The sequence below is a fragment of the Microcaecilia unicolor genome, chromosome 1, assembly GCF_901765095.1.
Source record: "Microcaecilia unicolor chromosome 1, aMicUni1.1, whole genome shotgun sequence".
Classification (NCBI taxonomy): Eukaryota; Metazoa; Chordata; class Amphibia; order Gymnophiona; family Siphonopidae; genus Microcaecilia; species Microcaecilia unicolor.
In genome coordinates, this window is record NC_044031.1 from 681,110,821 (window position 1) to 681,134,002 (window position 23,182).

The window sequence follows — 23,182 nt, forward strand, 5'->3', positions numbered from 1 at the left end:
AGTAATATCCCTATGGATTGAAATTCCTTGTGTTAAGGGGAAAATGATAGTGATAGGAGTGTACTACCGTCCACCTGGCCAGGATGAACAGACAGATGTAGAAATGTTAAAGGAAATTAGGGACGCTAACAAACTGGGCAACACAGTAATAATGGGTGATTTCAATTACCCCGGTTTTGACTGGGTAAATATAACATCAGGGCATGCTAGGGAGGTAAAATTCCTTGACAAAATCAAGGACTGCTTTATGGAGCAGCTGGTACAGGAGCCGACAAGAGAGAGAAAAATTTTAGACCTAGTCCTTTGTGGAGCGCATGATCTGGTGCGGGAGTTAATGGTGCTGGGGCCACTTGATAACAGTAATCATAATATGATCAGATTTTATATTAGCTTTGGAGTAAGTATATGCAGGAAATCCAATACATCAGCATTTAACTTTTAAAAAGGAGACTATGATAAAATGAGAACGGTGAAAAAAAAACGTATAATTTATATCAGGCGTGGATGCTGTTCAAAAATACCATCCTGGAAGCCCAGGCAAAATATATTCCTCTTATTAAAAAAGGAGGAAGGAAGACCAAACAACAGCTGGCATGATTAAAAAGTGAGGTGAAGGAAGCTATTAGAGCTAAAAGAAAATCCTTCAGAAAATGGATGAAGGAACCGACTGAAAATAATAAGAAACAGCATAAGGAATGTGAAGTCAAATGCAAAGTGCTGATAAGGAAGGCAAAGAGGAACTTTGAAGAAAAGATTGCATTGGAGGGAAAAACACATAGTAAATTTTTTTTAGGTATATTAAAAGCAGGAAGCTTGCAAAAGAATCTGTTGGACTGCTAGATGACCGAGGGGTAAAAGGGGCAATCAGGGAAGACAAAGCCATTAGTGGAGAGATTAAATTAATTCTTTGCTTCGGTCATCACCGAGGAAAATTTGAGAGAGATACTGGTGGCAGAAATGGTATTCAAAGCTGATGAGTTGGAGAAACTGAATGAAATCTCTATAAACCTGGAGGATGTAATGAGGCAATTTGACAAATTGAAGAGTAGCAAATCTCCTGGACCAGATGGTATCCATCCCAGATAGAATTGAAAAATGAATTTGTGGAACTATTGTGTCGGGTTCTTGAGGCAGAACCGGAATTCGCGAACCCTTGGACCACTGCCGAGGAGCGGCAGAGGCAGGCAAGACCACCCTGGAACTGGATAGAAGGAAGAGCAGGACTGGAACTCTGGACTGGAATAGTAACTGAGGCAGGCAACTAGAACAGGCAGAACAGGAACAGCTTCACCTGCGTTTGACCACCGTTCCTCCGGAGTTGAGCTCCCAATTGCGGGTGGCCGGCAGGACAAAGCAGGAACTGAAGATCTAGAGGACCCACCCTGGGTCTGAGATACATGAGGGAAGCTAGGCTAGATACTAGACTAGGACTGAAAGCTGCTACGCAGCCACTAAGCAAGAAACACAAGACAGACTGAGCAGACAGGATGTGCACAAAGACTTGACAGGAGCAGGGGCTAGGATATACATACAAGCTTGGCAAAGCAGAGGCTAGGAGGTACATACAAGCCTGCCAGAGGCAGGGGTCAGGAAACACATACAAGCTTGGCAGAAACGGGATTCAGGATATACCCTAGCTAGGCAGAAGCAGGATTCAGGATAAACACTCAGGATATACATTAGCTAGACAGAAGCAGGATTCAGGATATACACTCAGGATATACACTAGCTAGGCAGAGGCAGGAAACAGGGTATACACATAAGCTGGGCAGAAGCATACAGAGAGTATCAGGGTTCAGACTATAGTCAGAGGCAGGCAGCAGGCAGAGAATATCCGGATTCAGGCTGTAGTCAGAGACGGGCAGCAAGCAGAGAATATCCGGGTTCAGGCAATAGTCAGAAACAGGCAGCAAGCAGAGAATATCCGGGTTCAGGCAATAGTCAGAGACAGGCAGCAAGCAGAGAATATCCGGGTTCAGGCAATAGTCAGAGACAGGCAGCAAGCAGAGAATATCTGGGTTCAGGCAATAGTCAGAGACAGGCAGCAAGCAGAGAATAGTCGGAGACAGGCAGCAGGCAGAGAATAAACCAGGCACTGGCAGAGGTCAGGGCAATGGCAGAAGCTCAGGAGCTAACAACCACCGACAGGGAACAAACAAAGGCTGGAAGCTAAATAGCTCCAAACACAGACAGGGATCAAACACAGGCTGAAGCTTCAGCAGCTCCCAACACAGACAGGGAACCCACAAAGGCTGAAGATTCAGTGGCTCCAAACACAGAGTGGAGCACCAGAAGGACTAGCAGTCCACAGACACACAAGCAGAAGGGCAAGAGCCCACACAGAAGGACTAGCAGTCCACAGACACAATAAGCAGATGGGCAAGAGCCCCAGAGACAGGCTAAGTGGCAGCGCAACAGTACACTCACTAACCTGATGACCCTTTGGCATAACAATGCAAAGGTCCTGAATGCCAGTACAGCACTTCCTTATGAAGGCTGTCCCTGATGATGTCACCTACAGCAGGGCGGAAGCAGGAAACACACTGACACCAGAGAGAGGCTTGACACACATAGGAAGGACAGACAGGAGCTATCTTGGAAGCTGGAACAGAGCAGGCAGAAGCCATCTTAGATGCTGGCTCCCCAGAGAGGCATAGCCCACACAGGTGAGGTCTAGTGAGGTAATCAGCACACAGAGACAAAACTAACACAGAAACAGTCAGAAGCCAGCACAGATGCTGACCCCCAGAAATAAGGTAAGTCTGAGGGTGGTCACGGCCACAGACGTGACATATTGTTAGTAATATGTAATTTATGTTTAAAATTGAGCGTGGTACCGGAAGATTGGAGGGTGGCCAATGTAACACCGATTTTTTAAAAAGGTTCCAGAGGAGATCCGGGAAATTATAGATAGGTGAGCCTGACGTCGGTGCCGGGCAAAATGGTAGAGACTATTATAAAGAACAAAATTACAGAGCATATTCAAAAGCATGGATTAATGAGACAAAGCCAACATGGATTTAGTGAAGGGAAATCTTGCCTCACCAATCTATTACATTTCTTTGAAGGGGTGAGCAAACACGTGGCTAAAGTTGAGCCAGTTGATATTGTGTATCTGGATTTTCAAAAGGCGTTTGACAAAGTACCTTATGAAAAACTCCAGAGGAAATTGGAGAGTCATGGGATAGGAGGTAGTGTCCTATTGTGGATTAAAAAGTGGTTAAAAGATAGAAAACAGAGAGTAGGGTTAAATGGTCAGTATTTTCAATGGAAAAGGGTAGTTAGTGGGGTTCCCCACGGGTCTGTGCTGGAACCACTGCTTTTTAATATATCTATAAATGACCTAGAGATTGGAGTAACTAGTGAGGTAATTAAATTTTTTGACAACACAAAGTTATTCAAAGTTGTTAAATTGCGGGAGGATTGTGAAAAATGACAAGAGGACCTTACGAGACTTGGAGACTGGCCGTCTAAATGGCAGATGACGTTTCATGTGAGCAAGTGCAAAGTGATGCAAATTGGAAAGAGGAACCTGAATTATAGCTATGTAATGCAAGGTTCCACGTTAGGGATCTAGGCCTCTTCGTTGATGATACGTTGAAACCCTCTGCTCAGTGTGCTGCTGCAGCTAAGAAAGCAAATAGAATGTTAGGCATTATTAGGAAAGGAATGGAAAACAAAAATGAGGACGCTATAATGCCTTTGTATTGCTTCATGGTGCGACCGCGCCTCAAATATTGTGTTCAGTTCTGGTCGCCGCATCTCAAAAAAGATATAGTGGAATTAGAAAAGGTACAGAGAAGGACGACAAAAATGGCAACGAGGATGAGATGACTTTCCTATGAGGAAAGGCTGTAACGGTTGGGGCTGTTCTGCTTGGAGAAAAGACAGCTGAGGGGAGATATGATAGAGGTCTATAAAATAATGAATGGAATGGAACAAGTAGACTTGAATCGTTTGTTTACTCTTTCCAAAAGTACTAGGACTAGGGGACATTCAATGAAGCTACAAAGTAGCAAATTTAAAACAAATCGGAGAAAATAATTCTTCACTCAACATGTAATTAAACTCTGGAATTTGTTGCCAGAGAATGTGGTAAAGGCAGTTAGCTTAGCGGGGTTTAAAAAAGGTTTGGATGGCTTCTTAAAGAAAAAGTCCATAGATCATTATTAAAATGGAGTTGGAGAAAATCCACTGCTTATTTCTGGGATAAGCAGCATAAAATATTTTGTACTTTTTTGGGATCTTGCCAGGTATTTGTGACCTAGATTGGCCACTGTTGGAAACAGGATGCTGGGCTTGATGGACCTTTTCTCTGTCCCAGTATGGCAATACTTATGTACTATGATTTTTTTATACACCATCCAGAAAAAAATCAAGGTACATGTGTGTATGTGAGCAACAGTACCTTCACAGAAATCATGAATTGCATCAGCACTTCTGTACAGTTGGAGATGTGTATGAAATAAATCTTTCAGCGTTAGCTCTCCAGAGAAGTTGCTTTTTCATTGTTATCTGAAAATGTAATGGAGGAGTGGCCTAGTGGTTAGGGTGGTGGACTTTGGTCCTGGGGAACTGAGGAACTGAGTTCGATTCCCGGCACAGGCAGCTCCTTGTGACTCTGGGCAAGTCACTTAACCCTCCATTGTCTGCCGCATTGAGCCTGCCATGAGTGGGAAAGCGCGGGGTACAAATGTAACAAAAAAAAAAACAAAAACCTTGAGCTTGCCAAACTTAAAGTATACAGAGCGATGGAGCCTGATGGGATACACCCGAGGGCATAGGCGGTCGATGGCCCAACTGTTTGGGGAGGCTAAAGGGGGTGGGGCCAGGGGCGGAGCTTACATCCATAATTGTCTGAAAACACACAGAAAAAAAAATAAGTAAAAATAAAATAGTCACAATGCCTTTTATTAAATTTAGATATTAGATATGTATCATATGTCAAAGAATAAAGTGGTTGCTCAAAGCATATACTAAGCACAATTGCTCAACTGCAAAACACTATGCACAACTTTGTGCAAAAACACACTCAGAACATTACTGTACCATAAATTTTACACTGGGCAGACCCTAATACACCAATATACCACCCATACCGAAAATGCAGACCGTCAACAATATGAAACAAGGGATCATAATATCACAATTCTCATGTAGAGCCACAAAACACCCTTTTAGGGTGGATAGTGTTCACAATGAGCTCCTTTTATTAACGACCATATGTAGATCCTTCAAGAGGTAGTGTGTCATGATTTAGGCTCTACACCCTTTCTGATGTTTTGGTGCCACCTCAGTAAGGCCAACACACAATCTCTCCACTGTGAAACACTATACACAAACTTGTGCAAAAACACACTCATAACCTTACCAAACCATAACAGCACTAATTCCAAGGACAGGACGAGCTACAACCTTATGCGTGGAAAGGCAGCACTATAATTACACCGGGCTCTAAAACATCAGTAGACAACCTAGTGAAACAAACAAAAGCAAAACATAAAGTGCTGCAAATACTACACGCTAGCAGAATACTGCATCTTGATCACACATGAAAAACACATGATACAACAGATATGAAGGCAAAATACTGAACTGGAAAGTTACCTCAAGAAGTAAGACTCAGTGTCCCGTCCCGGGCTCTTACCTGGCGGCCCGCAGGAGGGAGCGGTAACCAGGGGCGCCCATGGGATCCGGGACGGCGGGATGAGGCTGCCGACAGGGCCGGCGCTGCCGCTGGCTGCTCCGAGGCCGGCGATCCGAGGGAGCAAGCGCCGGCCTCGGAGAAGGAGATCCGCCGGCCAAGATGGCGGCGCCGGCGTCGTCGTCCTCCTCGTTGGAGCAGGACCAGCGAGGCAGCTCCGCCCACTTGCGCCGGATTGGCGCACCAACGGGAAGACTCCGCCCGCCAGACAGGGGGACCAATCCGGGCCCCCTCTGCCTGCCTGGGCGAAGAGGATTGGCTCCAGCTGTTACCAGAGGAAGGACGGGCGGGGGATTTAAACCCCGAGACGGAAGGGATCCAGCACTTCCGTTTTGTTTGTCAGAAGCCGACACAGGGGTTGCGTCCTGCTAGCCCCCTTCAGAGACTGTGTCTTCCGCTAGCCGTCCTTGCTAGCCAACTCCATAGACAGTGCTCCTCTTCAGCTAGCCGTCCTGCTAGCCCCCTTCAGAGACTGTGTCTTCCGCTAGCCGTCCTTGCTAGCCAACTCCAGAGACAGTGCTCCTCTTCAGCTAGCCGTCCTGCTAGCCCCCTTCAGAGACTGTGTCTTCCGCTAGCCGTCCTTGCTAGCCAACTCCAGAGACAGTGCTCCTCTTCAGCTAGCCGTCCTGCTAGCCCCCTTCAGAGACTGTGTCTTCCGCTAGCCGTCCTTGCTAGCCAACTCCAGAGACAGTGCTCCTCTCCAGCTAGCCGTCCTGCTAGCCTCCTTCAGAGACTGTGTCTTCCGCTAGCCGTCCTTGCTAGCCAACTCCAGAGACAGTTCTCCTCTTCAGCTAGCTGTCCTGCTAGCCCCCTTCAGAGACTGTGTTTCAGCTAGCCATCCGGCTAGCCATCTCCAGAGCCGGAATCTCCTCTCGGAGTCCTAGCCGCCTCTGCTAGTCCTCCCTTAAAGACTGCGTGCTTACTGTCAGCCAGGTCAGCTGTCACCCCGCGGTTCCAGCAGTCCTGCTGGCCGCCTGCAGCTGAGGGCTCAACCCTCGGTGAACGGCGGTCACCGCGGGTGAAGATTCGGGGTGCTCGGCTGCCCTCTGGGGCCTTGTGGGGCCTCGGGGAACTTGAGGGCTCACCAACCAAGAAACAACAGGGACGCGACACTCAGCATGCAGCAATACTAGAAAAATTGAAACTTACATGCAAAATATTACAGATGCACATTCCAAACGCTGACATATTCCAATTAATAAATTCTGAACATAAAAAATGTTTTCTACCTTTGCTGTCTGAGCATATTTAGTTCTTCTGTTTGCTTTGGTCCCAGTGTCTTCTGTTTTATGCAGTGTCTTCTTTCCATTTGATATTTTTTCTCTCACCATGTCCACCATCCTTTTGTGTCCTTATGCGTCCTGTCTACCATCTGTAGCCCTGTCCCTATCCTTTCTCCAGTTTCAACATCTGCCCTCAAAGTGTTTCGATCCAGCCCTTAAATTCAGCAATTTCCCCTCCATCCATATCCAGCATTTCTTCTCACTTCCCTCCCCTCCATCCATGTGCATCTACTTCCTCTGTCTTCCCTCCCCTCCATCCATCCATGTCAAGCATTTCTCCTCTCTCCCTTCCCCTCCATCCGTGTGCATCTCCTTCCTTTGTCTTTCCTTCCCTCCATCCTTGTCCAACATTTCTCCTCTCTTCCCTGTCCTCCACTCCATCCATGTCCAGTATTTCTTCTCTCTTCCCTCCCCTCTACCCATCCATGTCCAAGAACTCTCCATTCTCCCCTGCCCTCCATCTATCCATGTCCAGCAAATTTCCTCTCACTCCTGCCCTCTATATCCATCCATGTCCAGCAATTCTCCTCTCTCCCCTGCCCTCCCCTCCCCTCCATCCATATCCAGGAACTCTCCATTCTCCCCTGCCCTCTCCTCCATCCACCCATATCCTGCAAATTTCCTCTCTTCCCTGCCCCCATTCATCCATCCATGTCCAGCAGTTCTCCTCTCCTGTGCCCTCCCCCTCCATCCATCCATGTCCAGCAACTCTCCATTCTCCCCTGCCCTCTCCGCCATCCATCCATATCCAGCAAATTTCCTCTCTCCCCTGCCCCTTCCATCCATCCATGTCCAACAATCTCTTCTCTCCTCTGCCCCCCCCCTCCATCCAGGAACTCTCCATTCTTCCCTGCCCTCTCTTCCCTCCATCCATCTATATCCAGCAAATTTTCTCTCTCCCCTGCCCCCATTCATCCATCCATGTCGAGCAATTCCCCTCTCTCCCCTCCCCTCCTCTCCAGCGATCTCTTCTCTCCCCCTTCCCTCCCCTCCTCTCCAGTGATCTCTTCTCGCCCCCTGCCCTCCCCTTCTCTCCCATTTTTTTCCCCCTGTCCTCCCCTTCCTCCCCCTGTCCTCCCCTTCTCTCCATGTCCAGTGATCTGTTCTCTCTCCCTGCCCTCATCCTCCTCTCCATGTCCAGCGATCTGTTCTCTCTCCCTGCCCTGCCCTCCCATCCATGGCCAGCGATTCTCCCTGCCCTCCCTCAGCTCCCCGACAGCCCTCCTCTCCGTTCCTTCCTCCCCCCCCCCCCACGCGTTTAACCCTTTTACTCTCTGTGGCAGCGACGTCAGTGAAGAAGAAGGCACTGCAGGCTCGCCTCCAGCTTCTCCCTTCTGTCTTCACACACTGTCCTGTCCTCGCAGAAACAGGAAATGCATCATCGCAGAAGGCGGGACACTGTGTGAAGAGGGAAGGGGAAAGCTGGAGCCGGAGGCGAGCCCGCAGCAGTGCGTTTTTCGTCACTGTTGTCGCTGCCACGGCAAGTAAAAGGGTTTAAAACACATGCATGCACGCTCGAGGAGGAGGGGCTGGCGGGAAGGAAAGCGGGACCGCTGCAGCACTGCGTCAGCCCTGCGTTTGTGGGGGCAGCAGCCAGGGGAAGGTCACGGGTTGGGCTGACTGTCTTCTTCGACTGGGTGACCCAACAGTTGGATGTGGGAGGGGTGCTTCATGTGGTATACTTGGATTTCACCAAAGCCTTTGACATAGTTCCACACAGGCGACTGATAAATAAATTGAGTGCCCTCGGTATGGGACCTAGAGTAATGGATTGGGTTAAAAATTGGTTGACTTGTAGGAGACAGAGGGTAGTGGTAAATGAAGCTTGCTCTGAAGAAAAGGATGTCGTCAGTGGAGTACCGCAGGGATCGGTCCTAGGGCCGGCTTTTTTTAACGTCTTTGTGAGCGATGTTGCAGAATGGCTGTCTGGTAAGGTTTGTCTCTTTGCGTATGATACTAAACTCTGCAACAGGGTGGATACCCTGGAGGGTGTGAATGACATGAGGAAGGACCTAGTGAAGCTAGTGAAATGGACCGATATTTGGCAACTAAAGTTTAATCCCAAAAAATGCAGGGTCATGCACTTGATCGCAAAAATCCAAGGGAATGGTACAGTATAGGGGGTGTAGTGCTTCAGTATGTGAAGGAAGAGCGGGACTTGGAGGTGATTGTGTCTGACGACTTTAAAGCTTTCAAACAGGTAGAAAAAGCAACGGCCAAAGCCAGAAAGATGCTTGGGTGCATAAAGAGAGGCATGACCAACAGAAAAAAGGAGGTGATAGTGCCGTTGTATAAGTCTCTGGTGAGGCCTCATTTGGAGTATTGTGTGCAGTTCTGGAGACCGCACCTACGGAAAGATATAAACAGGATGGAGTCGGTTTAGAGGGCGGCTACGAAATTAGTAAGCGGTCTTGAATGCAAAAATTATAGGGACAGGCTTATGAACCTCAACATGTATACACGCTGGAAGAGAAGAAGGAGAGAGGAGACATGATATAAACGTTTATCTCAAGGGCATTTATGTACAGGAAGAGAGCCTTTTTCAAATGAAGGAGAGCTCTGGAATGAGGGGGCATATGACAAAGTTAAGAGGGAATAGGCTTAGGAGTAACCTAAGGAAGTATTTCACAGAAAGGTGGTGGAGGTGGTGTAGTCGAGGACTGTTCCAGAATTTAAAAAGACATGGGATAAGCATGTGGGATCGCTTAGGAACAGGAAGAATTAGGGGTTACAGAGGATGGGCAGACTGAATGGGTCATATGGCCTTTATCTGCCGCCATGTTACTATGTTTCTAATAGTATATTAACCTTGCAGTGGGTTTCCAGGTATGCAATTCCCAGGCACAACACAGATGTAAAAGAGGAAGAAAGAGTCTCACTCTTCATTAATGTGTGTACTTCTTTATACACCTTAAGGTAGCATTTCCTCACTTACATCTGTCTAGTCCAGGAATATTCCCATGAGCCACTGAACTAATAAGCAGCAGAAAAGGCTTTCAGAAATTCAAAGGCGAATCCTGGATCTTTCCATCTGTTCCTATTGTGAGCAGCAGATCTTTTATTCACCCACTTATTCTGTTACAATGGGAGACAGCAGCCATGAGTATTAATTTATTTTAAACCAACTGGCTTGAGAAATATTCTGTTCTTCTAATAGAAATTTAAATCACCTCCAATGAAACCACTATACTGCATTGTAGCACTACCCAGAAATGTTTAAGCTGAATTGAATAATTCTTGTGAAAATACAACATACTAGAACATGCTGCAGAACTTCTCAGTAACCCATATATCGAATGTTTTAAAATGCAAAAGACAGAAGGTACTTTAGTGGTAGTAGTAAACCATGAACTTGAAAATTACATAAAATATCCAAATTACCTAAACTGAAAAACTTGTGGGCACTATGGCATTGTAAAATATCTTCACAAATTAAAGAATGTGCCTGAAGATAATACTCTTTACAATAATCATATAAGACATTTTCATTTCACACTATGGGATGCTTTGTCCAGGCTAAGAGTAGAGAATGTTTTTTAGGCAGAGTTCCAGGAATCACTTGTTCTAATGTTGAGGATTGAGAGTGGGCTGGAAATGATAAGCAAGTGCCTCATCTCCTTTGGAAGGTCAAGACTACATATTCCTCTTTGTTTTGTAATTATTATACAGCCGGAAATCCTGCTACAGCAGCTATGCTCTGTCCTTCACTCACCCAGTTCTGCTGAAACTTTTGCAGTATCAGCTTCTTCCTTTCCTTTTTCATTCAAAGAGGTGGGAAAGTGTGGGATACAAATGCAACAAATAATAATAATAATGCATTGCAGCCCAAAACTTGTAGCAACAACTCTCAACACCACTCTTACTCAGTGCTATCCAAAAGTCATCTCATCTTTTACTGAGTGCCATTTGTAGTCTGCCTTATTAACCTTACTATATCACAAATTCCCAGCTATTTTCCTCCTCCTGTTTGTTTACCCATTGTAAACTGTTCTTGTGCACCAGCACCCTTTATTTACCAAAGTGTAACCTGAACTCTTGTGATGAATGGGAATATAATCACTTGCCATGACAAATACAAATCTATATGGCTGATTTTCTTCTGAGTAGAGTTTGTTTCTGATTTCCTTCCTGTTTTCAGTTTTTGTTCCCTCTTCCCTTTTCCTCTATTGTAATGCTAATGTTTTCTAATATATAGGACTGCTTTAGTGTGGAAGGGGAGGATCTGAAGCATGATTTTGAGCGCTTGCAGCTGGCTATGGAGATGGTGGGGTTCCTACCGAAGACACGAAAGCAGTGAGTTGTCTATGACTTCCAACAGGCCAAAGATGCAGCAAAAATGAAATGATGCGAAGCATGAACTAATGCACCAAACTTGACTGTTCTTCAGAGTTTTTATTGAATTAGAATATTTAAAGTAATACATTTTCTCTTTCTATTATTCAGCTTCCAAATAGAGTAAATGTGTATGTATGTGTAGCCAGCTTGTTCAGGAGATATGGTATATCTTTGACAAGCTGGATAGAGTATATCTGGTAGGTAAGTGATATTTGGTTGTACATAGAAATGCGGTATATCAAATCCATGACCCATTACCCTTTACAGTCTGACAATATTTGCAGAACATACAAAAGATAATGTCATAACCCAGTGTGTAAAAAAAAAAACGGTCAAATTTCTTAAGAACATCAGCTGAGGGCAGAGAGCTTTATTTACATGAAACCAATTTCTGACTTCACCAGACAGATAATATGCCCTCCAGACACTTGACTGCAAAGAAAATAACCCAGTCTTTTCCTTCTAGAAACCAGTTTCTCACAGACACATAGAGGCATATTTTCAAAGCACTTAGCCTTCCAAAGTTCCATAGGTTTCTATGGAACTTTGGAAGGCTAAGTGCTTTGAAAATATGCCTCATAGTCTATCCTTTTTGAAAGTCAACTACATCTTGATATTTAGTCCCTCCCTTTACCTCTCTACCCTTTTCTCCCCGTATGTTCCCACCCGTAACCTCCGCTCTCAGGACAAATCACTCCTATCTGTACCTTCTCCACCACCGCTACTCCAGATTCCGCCCCTCTGCCTCGCATCACCTTATGCCTGGAACAGACTTCCCGCGTCCATACGCCATGCGCCCTCACTGCCCCTTTTTCAAGTCCTTACTCAAAGCCCATCTCTTCTCCCTTGCTTTTGGCACCTAACCAACTTCCCCAATCATGATACCTACACTGACTACATAGTTTGTAACCTTTAGATTGTAAGCCCTTTCGAGCAGGGACTGTCCTTCCCCATGTTAAACTGTACAGCGCTGCGTAACCCTGCAGCGCTATAGAAATGCTAAGTAGAAGTAGTAGTAGTAGTAGATATTTAGTCCTCCTTCCAAGATATGCCCCATCAAACAGCTATTCTGTCTCTTATATGTTGGGTATTAATATCTCTGTTCTGGTGTCTCAAAAATGGTTCTGAGTATACAGAACGTATTTATTTGAAGCTGGTATCCAGGGGGAAAAGAGGGTGCCTGTCTGTGAGCTGGTTTTTAGAGTGAGCCAGGGGAGCGTAAGAAATTGGTGTGTAAATTGAGGTGAGATTAGGTGTTTTGTATAATTCTAGTAGTTGTAGATTTTGGAATTATTTTATGAATAGGAAAATATCTTATTGCATAGCTTGTATTTGAATTTGAAGAGATGATCCAGAATTTTTAAAAAACCCTTCATTACCCTAGCTTCCAGTCTCTTAGCTGTAGGCATGTTATTTATAATAACCTCTAAAGCTTCCATGACTTTGAAACATCTGGATAGGGTGTTTTACTTTTAGTCAGGGTGGAAAGTGATGTCTGTGAATTTTTATTATGGATATTGCCGCAGAACCAGAAGGGCATGGTATATCAGAATGCTACTGTGGTGATTGCAAGCTTTCTTAGGCAGGAAAAACAAAATTTAGATCTTTAGATTAGAATTTATGTAACATTTATAAATAAAACTCTCCCAAAACTATGTACAACTCTCAGAAATGTTATAGGACTATGAACAACAGGCTGTTGAAATGTAGAACGTAGTAACAACCAAGTTGTAGTTTCTCTCTTATATAGCCCTTAAGCTTTGAACTGATTCTAAATCAATTATTCACCATGAGTCACAGGACTGGTTTCCCAGAAACTCTGCTCTTGCCCTTAATGTTTGCTTTTATTAAAGTTTAATGATTGTACTACTTTTCTTTGTCCTGCAACCCTCTTTGCCTCTTTGATGTCAGAACTGAGCCCAGCATTAGCCAACTGCATGAATGCTTACTGCTATCCAAGATCCAGTAGAGCATGGAACAGAACATATATAATGGTTTTGGATAAATCTTTCCCTTAGCCTGTGCTAGTTGATGGTACAGTGATCCCGGACAAGTCACTTAACCCTCAATTATCCCAGCTACAAAAACTTAGATTGTACTGGGGACAGAGAAAGCACCTTTATATAATAAATGTAAACAGCTTTGGTTGTACCATAGAAAGGTGGTATATTAAATCATGACCCTTTACACTTTACAGTCTGATAATATTTACATAGTAACATAGTAGATGACGGCAGAGAAAGACCTGTACGGTCCATCCAGTCTGCCCACAAGATAAACTCATATGTGCTACTTTATATGTATACCTGACCTTGATTTGTATCTGCCATTTTCAGGGCACAGACCGTAGAAGTCTGCCCAGCACTAGCCCCGCCTCCCAACACCGGCTCTGCCACCCAATCTCCGCTAAGCTTCTGAGGATCCATTCCTTCTGAACAGGATTCCTTTATGTTTATCCCACACATTTTTGAATTCCGTTACCGTTTTCATCTCCACCACCTCCCGCAGTAGGGCATTCCAAGTATCCGTGAAAAAATACTTCTGACATTTTTCTTGAGTCTGCCCCCCCTTCAATCTCCTTTCATGTCCTCTAGTTTCCTACCGCCTTCCCCATCTCCGGAAAAGGTTAGTTTGCGGCATTAATACCTTTCAAATATTTGAACGGCTGTATCATATCACCCTGTTTCTCCTTTCCTCCAGGGTGATACTGTTCAGGTCATCAGTCTCTCCTCATACGTCTTGTAACGCAAATCCCATACCTTTTTGTAGCTTTTTCTTTGCACCGCTTCAATTCTTTGTACATCCTTAGGCAAGATACGGCCTCCAAAACTGAACACAATACTCAGATGGGACCCTTACAACGCTTATACAGTGGCATCAACACCTCCTTTCTTCTTCTGCTGGTCACACCTCTCTCTATACAGCCTAGCAACCTTCTAGCTATGGCCACCCCGCCTTGTCACACTGTTCCGTCGCCTCAGATCTCAGAGTACTATCACCCCAAGATCCCTCTCCCCGTGTACATATCAGGACTCTCATCGCCTAACCCATACATCTTCCGTGGATTTCTCACTCCCTAAAAGGCAGATGATCAAAGCCCCGCGCTGTTCCAAACAGCGCTCTAAAAATAGCACTGGAACAGCGCGGGCTTTACGCTCACCGATGATCAGAAATAATGCATGCAAATTTAAGCAGCGCAATTATCTCTGATCATCGGGTATAAGTACGGGCGAATTGTGCCTGAGCATGCACTCAGCATAATCCTCCCTCACTTGTTTGACAGGTCTGGGCTGTCAAAAGCCCAAACCTGTCAAACACCCGAAAGATCTTCCCCGAGGCCCGAGCAACGGGGGCTGGAGGTCTGGTGGACCTCCAGTCCCCCCGACGATCCCACCCCCCCCCCCCAGGTTCAGGGAGGCTGAGATCCGGTGGGTCTCCAGCCCCCCCCCCCCCCCCCCCCCGAAATTGGTCCATGGTGGTCACGGCAAAACCCCCTCCCACCCAGCGAGCGATGGGGGGGGGGGGGCTGGAGGTCTGGCAGACCTCCAGCCCACCCCAACTCCCTCCCCCCCCTCAGCGTTGTCCGAGCAGTCCCTGGTGGTCTAGTGTCAGGACAACCCCCTCCCGGCCCCCCTACCCTGCGTTGGGCAGGGCTACAGACCATGTATGTAGCCCCGCCTAGCGTATCCCAAGATGCACTGGACAGAGCTGGGCGCCGCCATTTTGCCGCGGCGTCAGCCCAAAGAAGAGGAGGGAGGCAGGCTGCGTCCCTACTCCAGCTGAAGGTAGGGGGGCCGGGAGGGGGTTGTCCTAACAGCCCCCCCCCCCACCCGGTCGCTCGCAGGGTATGAGGGGGTTTTGCCGTGACCACCATGGACCAATTTCGGGGGAGGTGGGATCGTTGGGGGGACCGGAGGTCCCCCAGACCTCCAGCCCCCTGTTTGCAGGTTTGCTTTGGAGGGGAACGGGGGCCTGCCAGCATGCAACTGCATACAGGACAGGGCTCACCATTCCTCCCCAATGATTGGCAAACCCTAACGCCAGCTCGGAGCTGGCGTAGGGTTTGCTGCGGCCAGCAACCCAATCTTTGGCGCGCTGGTCGCTGATCATTGGGGATGAATGCGCTGAGCCCTGTTTAGCATACATTTGCATGCTACTTGTGCAAAGAGCCCTCGAGCGCGTAGTTTTACGCGCTCGAGGGCTCTAATCATGGGGCGGTAGCAAATGCCGGCGCTAGTATGGCGCTAACAGCCTCTAGCACCGGTGTTTGCTTTTGATCATGAGGGTATAAGTGCATCACTTTGCATTTCTTCGCATTGAATTTTAATTGCCAAACCTTAGACCATTCTTCTAGCTTCTGCAGATCCTTTTTCATGTTTTCCACTCCCTCCTGGGTGTCCAATCTGTTACAAATCTTAGTATCATCCACAAAAAGGAAAACTTTACCTTCTAACCCTTTGGCAATGTCACTCACAAATATATTGAACAGAATAGGCCCCAGCACTGATCCCTGAGGCACTCCATTACTCACCTTTCCTTCATATGAGTGAATTCCATTAGCCACCACCCTCTGTCGTCTGTCCGTCAACCAGTTCCTAATCCAGTTCACCACTTCGGGTCCTATCTTCAGCCTGTCAAGTTTATTCAAGAGACTCCTGTGGGGAACCGTGTCAAAAGCTTTGCTGAAATCTAAGTAGATTACGTCTATAGCACGTCCCTGATTCAGTTCTCCGGTCACCCAGTCAAAGAATTCAATGAGATTCGTTTGGCACGATTTCCCTTTGGTAAAACCATGTTGTCTCGGATCTTGCAACTTATTTGCTTCTAGGAAATTCACTATCCTTTCCTTCAGCATCGCTTCCATTACTTTTCCAATAACCGAAGTGAGTCTTACCGGCCTGTAGTTTCCAGCTTCTTCCCTATCACCACTTTTGTGAAGAGGGACCACATCCGCCGTTCTCCAATCCCACGGAATCTCTCCTGTCTCCAAGGATTTATTAAACAAATCTTTAAGAGGACCTGCCAGAACCTCTCTGAGCTCCCTCAATATCCTGGGGTGGATCCCGTCTGGTCCCATGGCTTTGTCCACCTTTAGATTTTCAAGTTGTTCATACACACTCTCTTCCGTGAACGGTGCTCTGTCCACTCCATTCTAATTTCTACTTTTGCCAGTCCATCGTGTTCCTTCTCCAGGATTTTCTTCTGTGAAAACAGAACAGAAGTATCTATTTGGCAAATTTGCTTTTTCTTCATCATTATCTACATAGCGGTTCGCAGTATCTTTCAGTTTCACAATTCACTTTTTAGCCTTCCCCTTTCACTAATATACCTGAAGAAATTTTGTCTCCCTCCTTACATTTCTAGCTATTTGTTCTTCTGCTTACGCTTTCACCAGACGTATCTCTCTCTTGCAGAACATAAAAAGATAATATCATAACCCAGTGTGTAAAAAAGAAAACTGATCAAATTTCTTAAGAGCATCAGCTTAATAGACCATGCTCATAAACAGGATAATTCAACACATGGGCCATTAGTTACATGGGGCCCCTGTTACAAAGTGGCGGTAAGCCAATGCGTGCTTACCTCTCACTAAAAGGAAGTACCGCTGGGCTGCTGCAGTAGCCCTGCAGTACTTCCTATCCCCAGCGCGCGTCAAAAAAATGTGTCGATGCCAGCGCAGGCCCCCTTTTGCCTCAGCTTGGTAAAAGGGGCCCATAGTATCATGTACTGAGCGTGAATTACATGCTGTAACTGGACATAACAAAATCATGTGATGTAAATTACTGAACCAGGGCTTCCTAAACAGCTGGTTAATTTTTCAGGATATCCACATGACTAGTTATAATTCAAATTTGTATACATTGGAAAATCAGATTATGTAAATATTTCTGATTCAGATTATTTATGGATATCCTGAAAATTCGAGTTAGTACAACCTGTGCTTTACAGATGCGGAGAAGAATAAAAGCACATTATGGGGTATTTCTAAAACTAGGCACCACAAATTTAGCTCCTAGATGACCACTAATTCTATAATGGTATCCAGGTACCAGATTCCATTTTAGAGTACTAGGATAAGTCAGTGTTTCTACTTAGGTGACTATTTACGCTATGTTAGGAGGTGTAAATGTACATGCCTAAGTACAGCTCTTTAGTGTGTAATTTACAGTTACAGGTGTTCCACTAAAAGCATTGGTTTTGATGCCTGTTTTGCCTGCTATAAAGAAAACTAAGCACCTACTTTTCTTTATAGAATACTAGCACAAACTAGCACAAAGCAACCCAATAGCTGGTGTAAACACCCGTGCTTAAATGTTAGCACATATACGTGCAAATGATAGAATCTATAATTTATGCATATACCTGTGCACTTTGCTCTCATTGTGCCCAAACTCTGCCCATGAACAGGTTCATTGTCAAATATGCTCTGTCAAATCATAGTGTGCTTGTGTGAATTACCCCCCCCCCCCCCCCGCAAATTAATACAAGCCAATGAGTGGGAAAGCGCGGGGTACAAATGTAAAAAAAAAAAAGATGCATACTTCTCTGAGGACAAGCAGGCTGTTATTCTCACATGTGGGTGACGTCACGTCGGCCCCGGAGGAATTTTTTAGCAAAATTCAAAAGTCTCTTGCAGAGTGTTCCGTCGCGTGAGACAATTCCATCGCGCATGGTACGTTTTCCCGCTCACCGCGCGGACATGCTCCTCAGTTCTTTCTTTTCCACGTCTGAGGAGACACGGAGTTCTGGCTTCAGCGCGTCGCGTTTTCCATGCCTTCGAGTGGAAGTTCTCATCTCTTCGTCAAACGAGTTCGTTTTACCCTTTCGGGTGTTGTTTTACAACAAAAAAAAAACCTTTAGTCTTCGTGGTTTTTTTTCGTTTTCTAAGTTTCCTTTCTTTTTTTCCTGCGACCGTTCCTATGTCGCTCGATCGGGTATTTTTTCCTTGTTTTGTGTGTCTGTTTTTCTGACACAATTGCATCCATTGATTTTGCGGAGGCAATTTTTCCCGCGATGTCATCGAAGACGCCCAGCGGCTTCAAGCCATGCGCCCGCTGCAACCGGACCATCTCTGGCACTGATCTGCACTCCTGGTGCCTTCCGTGCCTTGGGCCCGACCATCTTCAGGAAAGTTGTAAGTTGTGTCTAAAAATGAAAAAGCGCACTCAGCTTTCTCGAGAGGCCCAAAGAGAAAGCTTTTTGGGTCCGGTACCATCGACATCGAGGGCAGCGTTGGCATCGGGAGACCGGGTACAGGCTGCCAAGAGACCGATGCATGCTGGGAGCAGTGATGCATCGAGCGGGTCTCCACCCGCCTCGGCGCCTCCTGCTTTGCAGGCCCCCCGGGACCGACCTCTATCGGCTCCACGTCTTCCTCACCGGTACCGAGGAGTCTCGATGATGGGCGTCGGGTGAAGGCCAAGAAGCACCGTCATCGTTCTCCTTCTCGACACGGTACGCGAGCTCCATGTCATCGAGGCATTCGGTACCCGAGAAGCGTCGATGCCGAGAGGATCGCTCTCCCCTCTGTTATGGAGGTATCAACGCGCAGGTCGTCTGGCAGCCCAGTACCGGCTCCCCAGCCTCTGCAGATTCTGCCTCTGACGCCCACACCGGCACCGCAGCCTTCCCCGACAGCTTCTGTAGATGAGCGCATCAAGGCTATTTTTCCAGATTTCATGGAAGCGGGTGCTGCATCACTTGCACCCGGCACCGGATGGTACTGGTACCGACGGTGCCGGATGCTCCTTTGGCAACGTGCCTCTTGCCGGTGGTGAGGTCTTCTTCTCCAGTACCGCTTCCGGTATCGGAGCCGGTTTGCCTCCCGGGTCGACTCTCCATTGCCTTCAGTGGAGGAAGCTTCACCGGAGTCTCCTGGGGAGTCGACTTTCCTCGACACCGTCATCGAGGTCACCGCACCTCTATGTCGAGACGGGCTCGGATCCGGGCTGCTGTTTCTGAGTTGTTAGCCCCATCCGATGATGGCTCATCTGATGAAGATGGGGGCCATGGAGTAGTTTCTCTGCTGAGGATTCTCTAGGTCTTTCCGTCTGATTCGACCCCCTCACCTCAGAGACTCTCTCCCCTCCGGAGATCTTGTCTTTTTCATCTTTTGTGCGTGAAATGTCTGAGGCCATTCCCTTCCCTGTGGAGACTGTGGATGAGCCAGGGCCAAGGTGCTCGAGGTCCTGGATTATCCATCTCCACCTAAGTCTTCTACCACAGCTCCTTTTCACGATACACTCAGGAAGTGCTGATGAGGAACTGGGGAGAAGCCTCTTTCTTGTCCAACTATCCCCAAAAAGGCTGAATCCCAGTATCGGATCCACAGGGAACCCAGTTTCTTCCGGCCTCAGTTGCCTCATGACTCTGCGGTGGTGGATTCCACTCTCAGAAGAGCCAAGAGTTCTAGGAACTTTGCCTCGGCGCCCCCGGGGCGAGAACATAGAACCTTGGATTCTTTTGGGAGGAAGGCGTATCAGGCTGGCATGCTCGCTTCCAAAATGCAGTTCTACCAGCTCTTTACGAGCATCATTTGCGGAACTCAGTGTGGCAGCTTGAGAGTTTGGTTGATGCACTCCCACCGGAGCAGGCCGAGCCTTTTCGCCAAGTGGTCAGGTAGCAGAAGGCGTGTCGCAAGTTCCTGTCCAGGTGCATTTACGACACTTGCGATGTGACATCCAGATTTTCTGCTATGGGTATAGTGATGCGCAGACTCTCATGGCTGCGTGCCTCTAACCTGGAGGAGAGAACTCAGCAGAAAATTGCGGATATCCCTTGCCGGGGGGACCATCTTTCGGTGAGAAGGTTGAAGAGTTGATTGATCATCTCTATCAGCGTGATAACGCTATGGACTCTCTCCCACCGGGCGCCTTCTGCATCCGCTTCCTCTTCTAGGAAGTTTTTTAAAGGGAAGAGAAGTGCGCCTTACGTCTCTAGGGGCCGTAAGTACACTCCTACTTCTTGACAGCCAGTTCAGGCTCTGCCACAGCACGCTCGTTCTCGTCAACAGCGTGCGCCTAAACAGGCCCCTGCAGCTCCCCCAGCAAAACCAGGGATGGGTTTTTGACTGGCTCCAGTTGAGCATAGCCACCATAATGTGTCCGTGCCGGACGATCTGCCTGTCGGGGGGTTTAAAGTTTTTCACCAAAGGTGCCTCTGATAACCTCGACCGGTGGGTTTCTTCAAATAGTCCGGTTAGGATACACCCTAAATCTGGGAAACCAAACCTCCAAATTGCCCACCGGGAGTTCAGACCTTCAGCTCCCAACACAAGCAGGTACTTCCAGAGGAACTCTCCGCCCTTCTCAGCGCCAATGCAGTTGAGCCCGTTCCACCAGGGCAAGAAGGGCTGGGATTCTATTCCAGGTACTTCCTTGTGGAAAAGAAGACAGGGGGGATGCGTCCCATCCTAGACCTAAGGGGCCTATACAAATATCTGGTTCGAGAAAAGTTCAGGATGCTTTCCCTGGGCACCCTTCTTCCCATGATTCAGGAAAACGATTGGCTATGCTCTCTGGACGTAACGGATGCTATACTCACATCTCGATACTTCCAGCTCACAGGAAGTATCTGCGGTTTCGGCTGGGAACGCAGCACTTTCAGTACTGTGTGCTGCCTTTTGGCTTGGCGTCTGCGCCAGGGTCTTTACCAAGTGCCCTGGCAGTTGTTGCAGCGTCTCTACATAGACTGGGAGTGCATGTGTTCCCTTATCTGGACGATTGGCTGGTGAAGAGCACCTCCCACGATGGGGCTTTACAGTCCATGGCGGATGACTATTCAAGTGCTGGAGCTTCTAAGGTTTGTCATCAATTACCCAAAGTCCCATCTCAACCCAGTTCAAATATTGGAATTCATTGGGGCTCTGTTGTGTACGAAGACAGCTTGTGCCTACCTTCCCGAGCCAAGAGCAGACAACCTTCTGTCTCTAGTCTCCAGGGTTCAAGCGTCTCACCAGATCACAGCTCTGCAGATGTTGAGACTTCTGGGGCACATGGCTTCCACAGTTCATGTAACTCCCATGGCACGTCTTCACATGAGATCGGCTCAGTGGACCCTAGCTTCCCAGTGGTTTCAAGCTGCAGGGAATCTAGAAGATGTGATCCAGCTGTCCATCAACTTTCGGAATTCACTTCAGTGGTGGACAATTCGATCCAATCTGATTTTGGAGCGCCCATTCCAAATTCCTCAGCCACAAAAAGTGCTGACGACGGATGCATCCCTCCTAGGGTGGGGAGCGCATGTAGATGGGCTTCACACTCAAGGAGCTTGGTCCCTTCAGGAAAAGTGTCTTTAGATCAACCTCCTGGAGTTGCAAGTGATCTGGAACGCTCTAAAGGCTTTCAGAGATCGGTTATCCAACCAAATTATTCTGATTCAAACAGACAATCAGGTTGCAATGTACTACAAAAACAAGCAAGGGGGCACTGGATCTCGCCCTTTGTGTCAGGAAGCCATACAGATGTGGCTTTGGGCTCACCAACACGGTATGTTTCTCCAAGCTGTTTATGTGGACGGCGTAAACAACAGTCTGGCCGACAGATTGAGCAGATAATGCAACCTCACGAGTGGTCACTGAGCATGGCTGTCGCCAGAAAGATCTACCGAGCATGGAGCAGCCCTCGGTGGATCTTTTGAACACTCAATTCAATCACAAGGTCCCTCAGTTCTGTTCCAGATTACAGGCCCACAGCAGGCTAGCGTCGGATGCCTTTCTCCTTCATTGGGGAACAGGCCCTTCTGTACGCGTATCCTCCCATACCTCTGGTGGGGAAGACTTTGCTGAAACTCAAGCAAGACCGCGGAACCATGATTCTGATTGCGCCTTTCTGGCCGCGTCAGATCTGGTTTCCTCTTCTTCTGGAGTTGTCCTCCGAAGAACCGTGGAGATTGGAGTGTTTCCCAACCTTCATTACTCAGAACAAGGGGGCGCTTATACATCCCAACCTCCAGTCTCTGGCTTTCACGGCCTGGATGTTGAGAGCTTAGAATTTGCCTCCTTGGGTCTTTCTGAGGGTGTCTCCCGAGTCTTGCTTGCTTCCAGGAAAGATTCCACTAAAAGATGTTACTCTTTTAAATGGAAGAGGTTTGCCGTCTGGTGTGACAGCAGGGCCCTAGATCCCTTTTCATGTCCTACACAGACCTTGCTTGAGTACCTTCTGCATTTGTCAGAGTCTGGTCTCAAGACCAACTTCTTAAGAATTCACCTTAGTGCGATTAGTGCTTACCATCAACGTGTAGAAGGTCAGCCTATCTCTGCACAGCCTTTAGTTGTTCGCATCATGAGAGGTTTGCTTTTGTCAAAGCCCCCTGTCAAACCTCTTCCAGTGTCATGGGATCTCAATGTCGTGCTCACCCAGCTGATGAAACCCCCTTTCGAGCCACTGAATTCCTGCCATCTGAAGTACTTGACCTGGAAGGTCATTTTCTTGGTGGCTGTTACTTCAGCTCATAGGGTCAGTGAGCTTCAGGTCCTAGTGGTTCATGCTCCTTACCTTACATTTCATCAAAACAGAGTAGTCCTCCGCACGCACCCTAAGTTCTTGCCAAAGTCAATTGTCTTGCCAACATTTTTTCCCCGTCCTCATACAAGTCCTGGCGAAAGCAAGTTGCACACTTTGAACTGCAAAAGAGCATTGACCTTTTACGTGGAGCGGACAAGCCCCCTCAGACAGTCCGCCCAGTTGTTTATTTCTTTTAATCCCAACAGGAGGGGAGTTGCTGTTGGGAAACGCACCATATCTAATTGGCTTGCAGATTGCATTTCCTTCACTTATGCCCAAGCTGGGCTGACTTTAGAGGGCCATGTCACGGCTCATAATGTTAGAGCCATGGCTGCGTCAGTGGCTCATCTGAGGTC

At 47.2% G+C, this 23,182-nt stretch overlaps 1 protein-coding gene across 1 annotated transcript in view; it reads left to right on the forward strand.

Annotated features, from left to right (window-relative positions):
• MYO9A (myosin IXA) overlaps positions 1-23,182 on the forward strand; it is a 980,547-nt gene that overhangs the window by 511,695 nt on the left and 445,670 nt on the right. Inside the window, 1 exon segment of the mRNA XM_030187859.1 lies at positions 11,183-11,280. Within this exon segment, the coding sequence (XP_030043719.1) occupies positions 11,183-11,280 (98 nt within the window).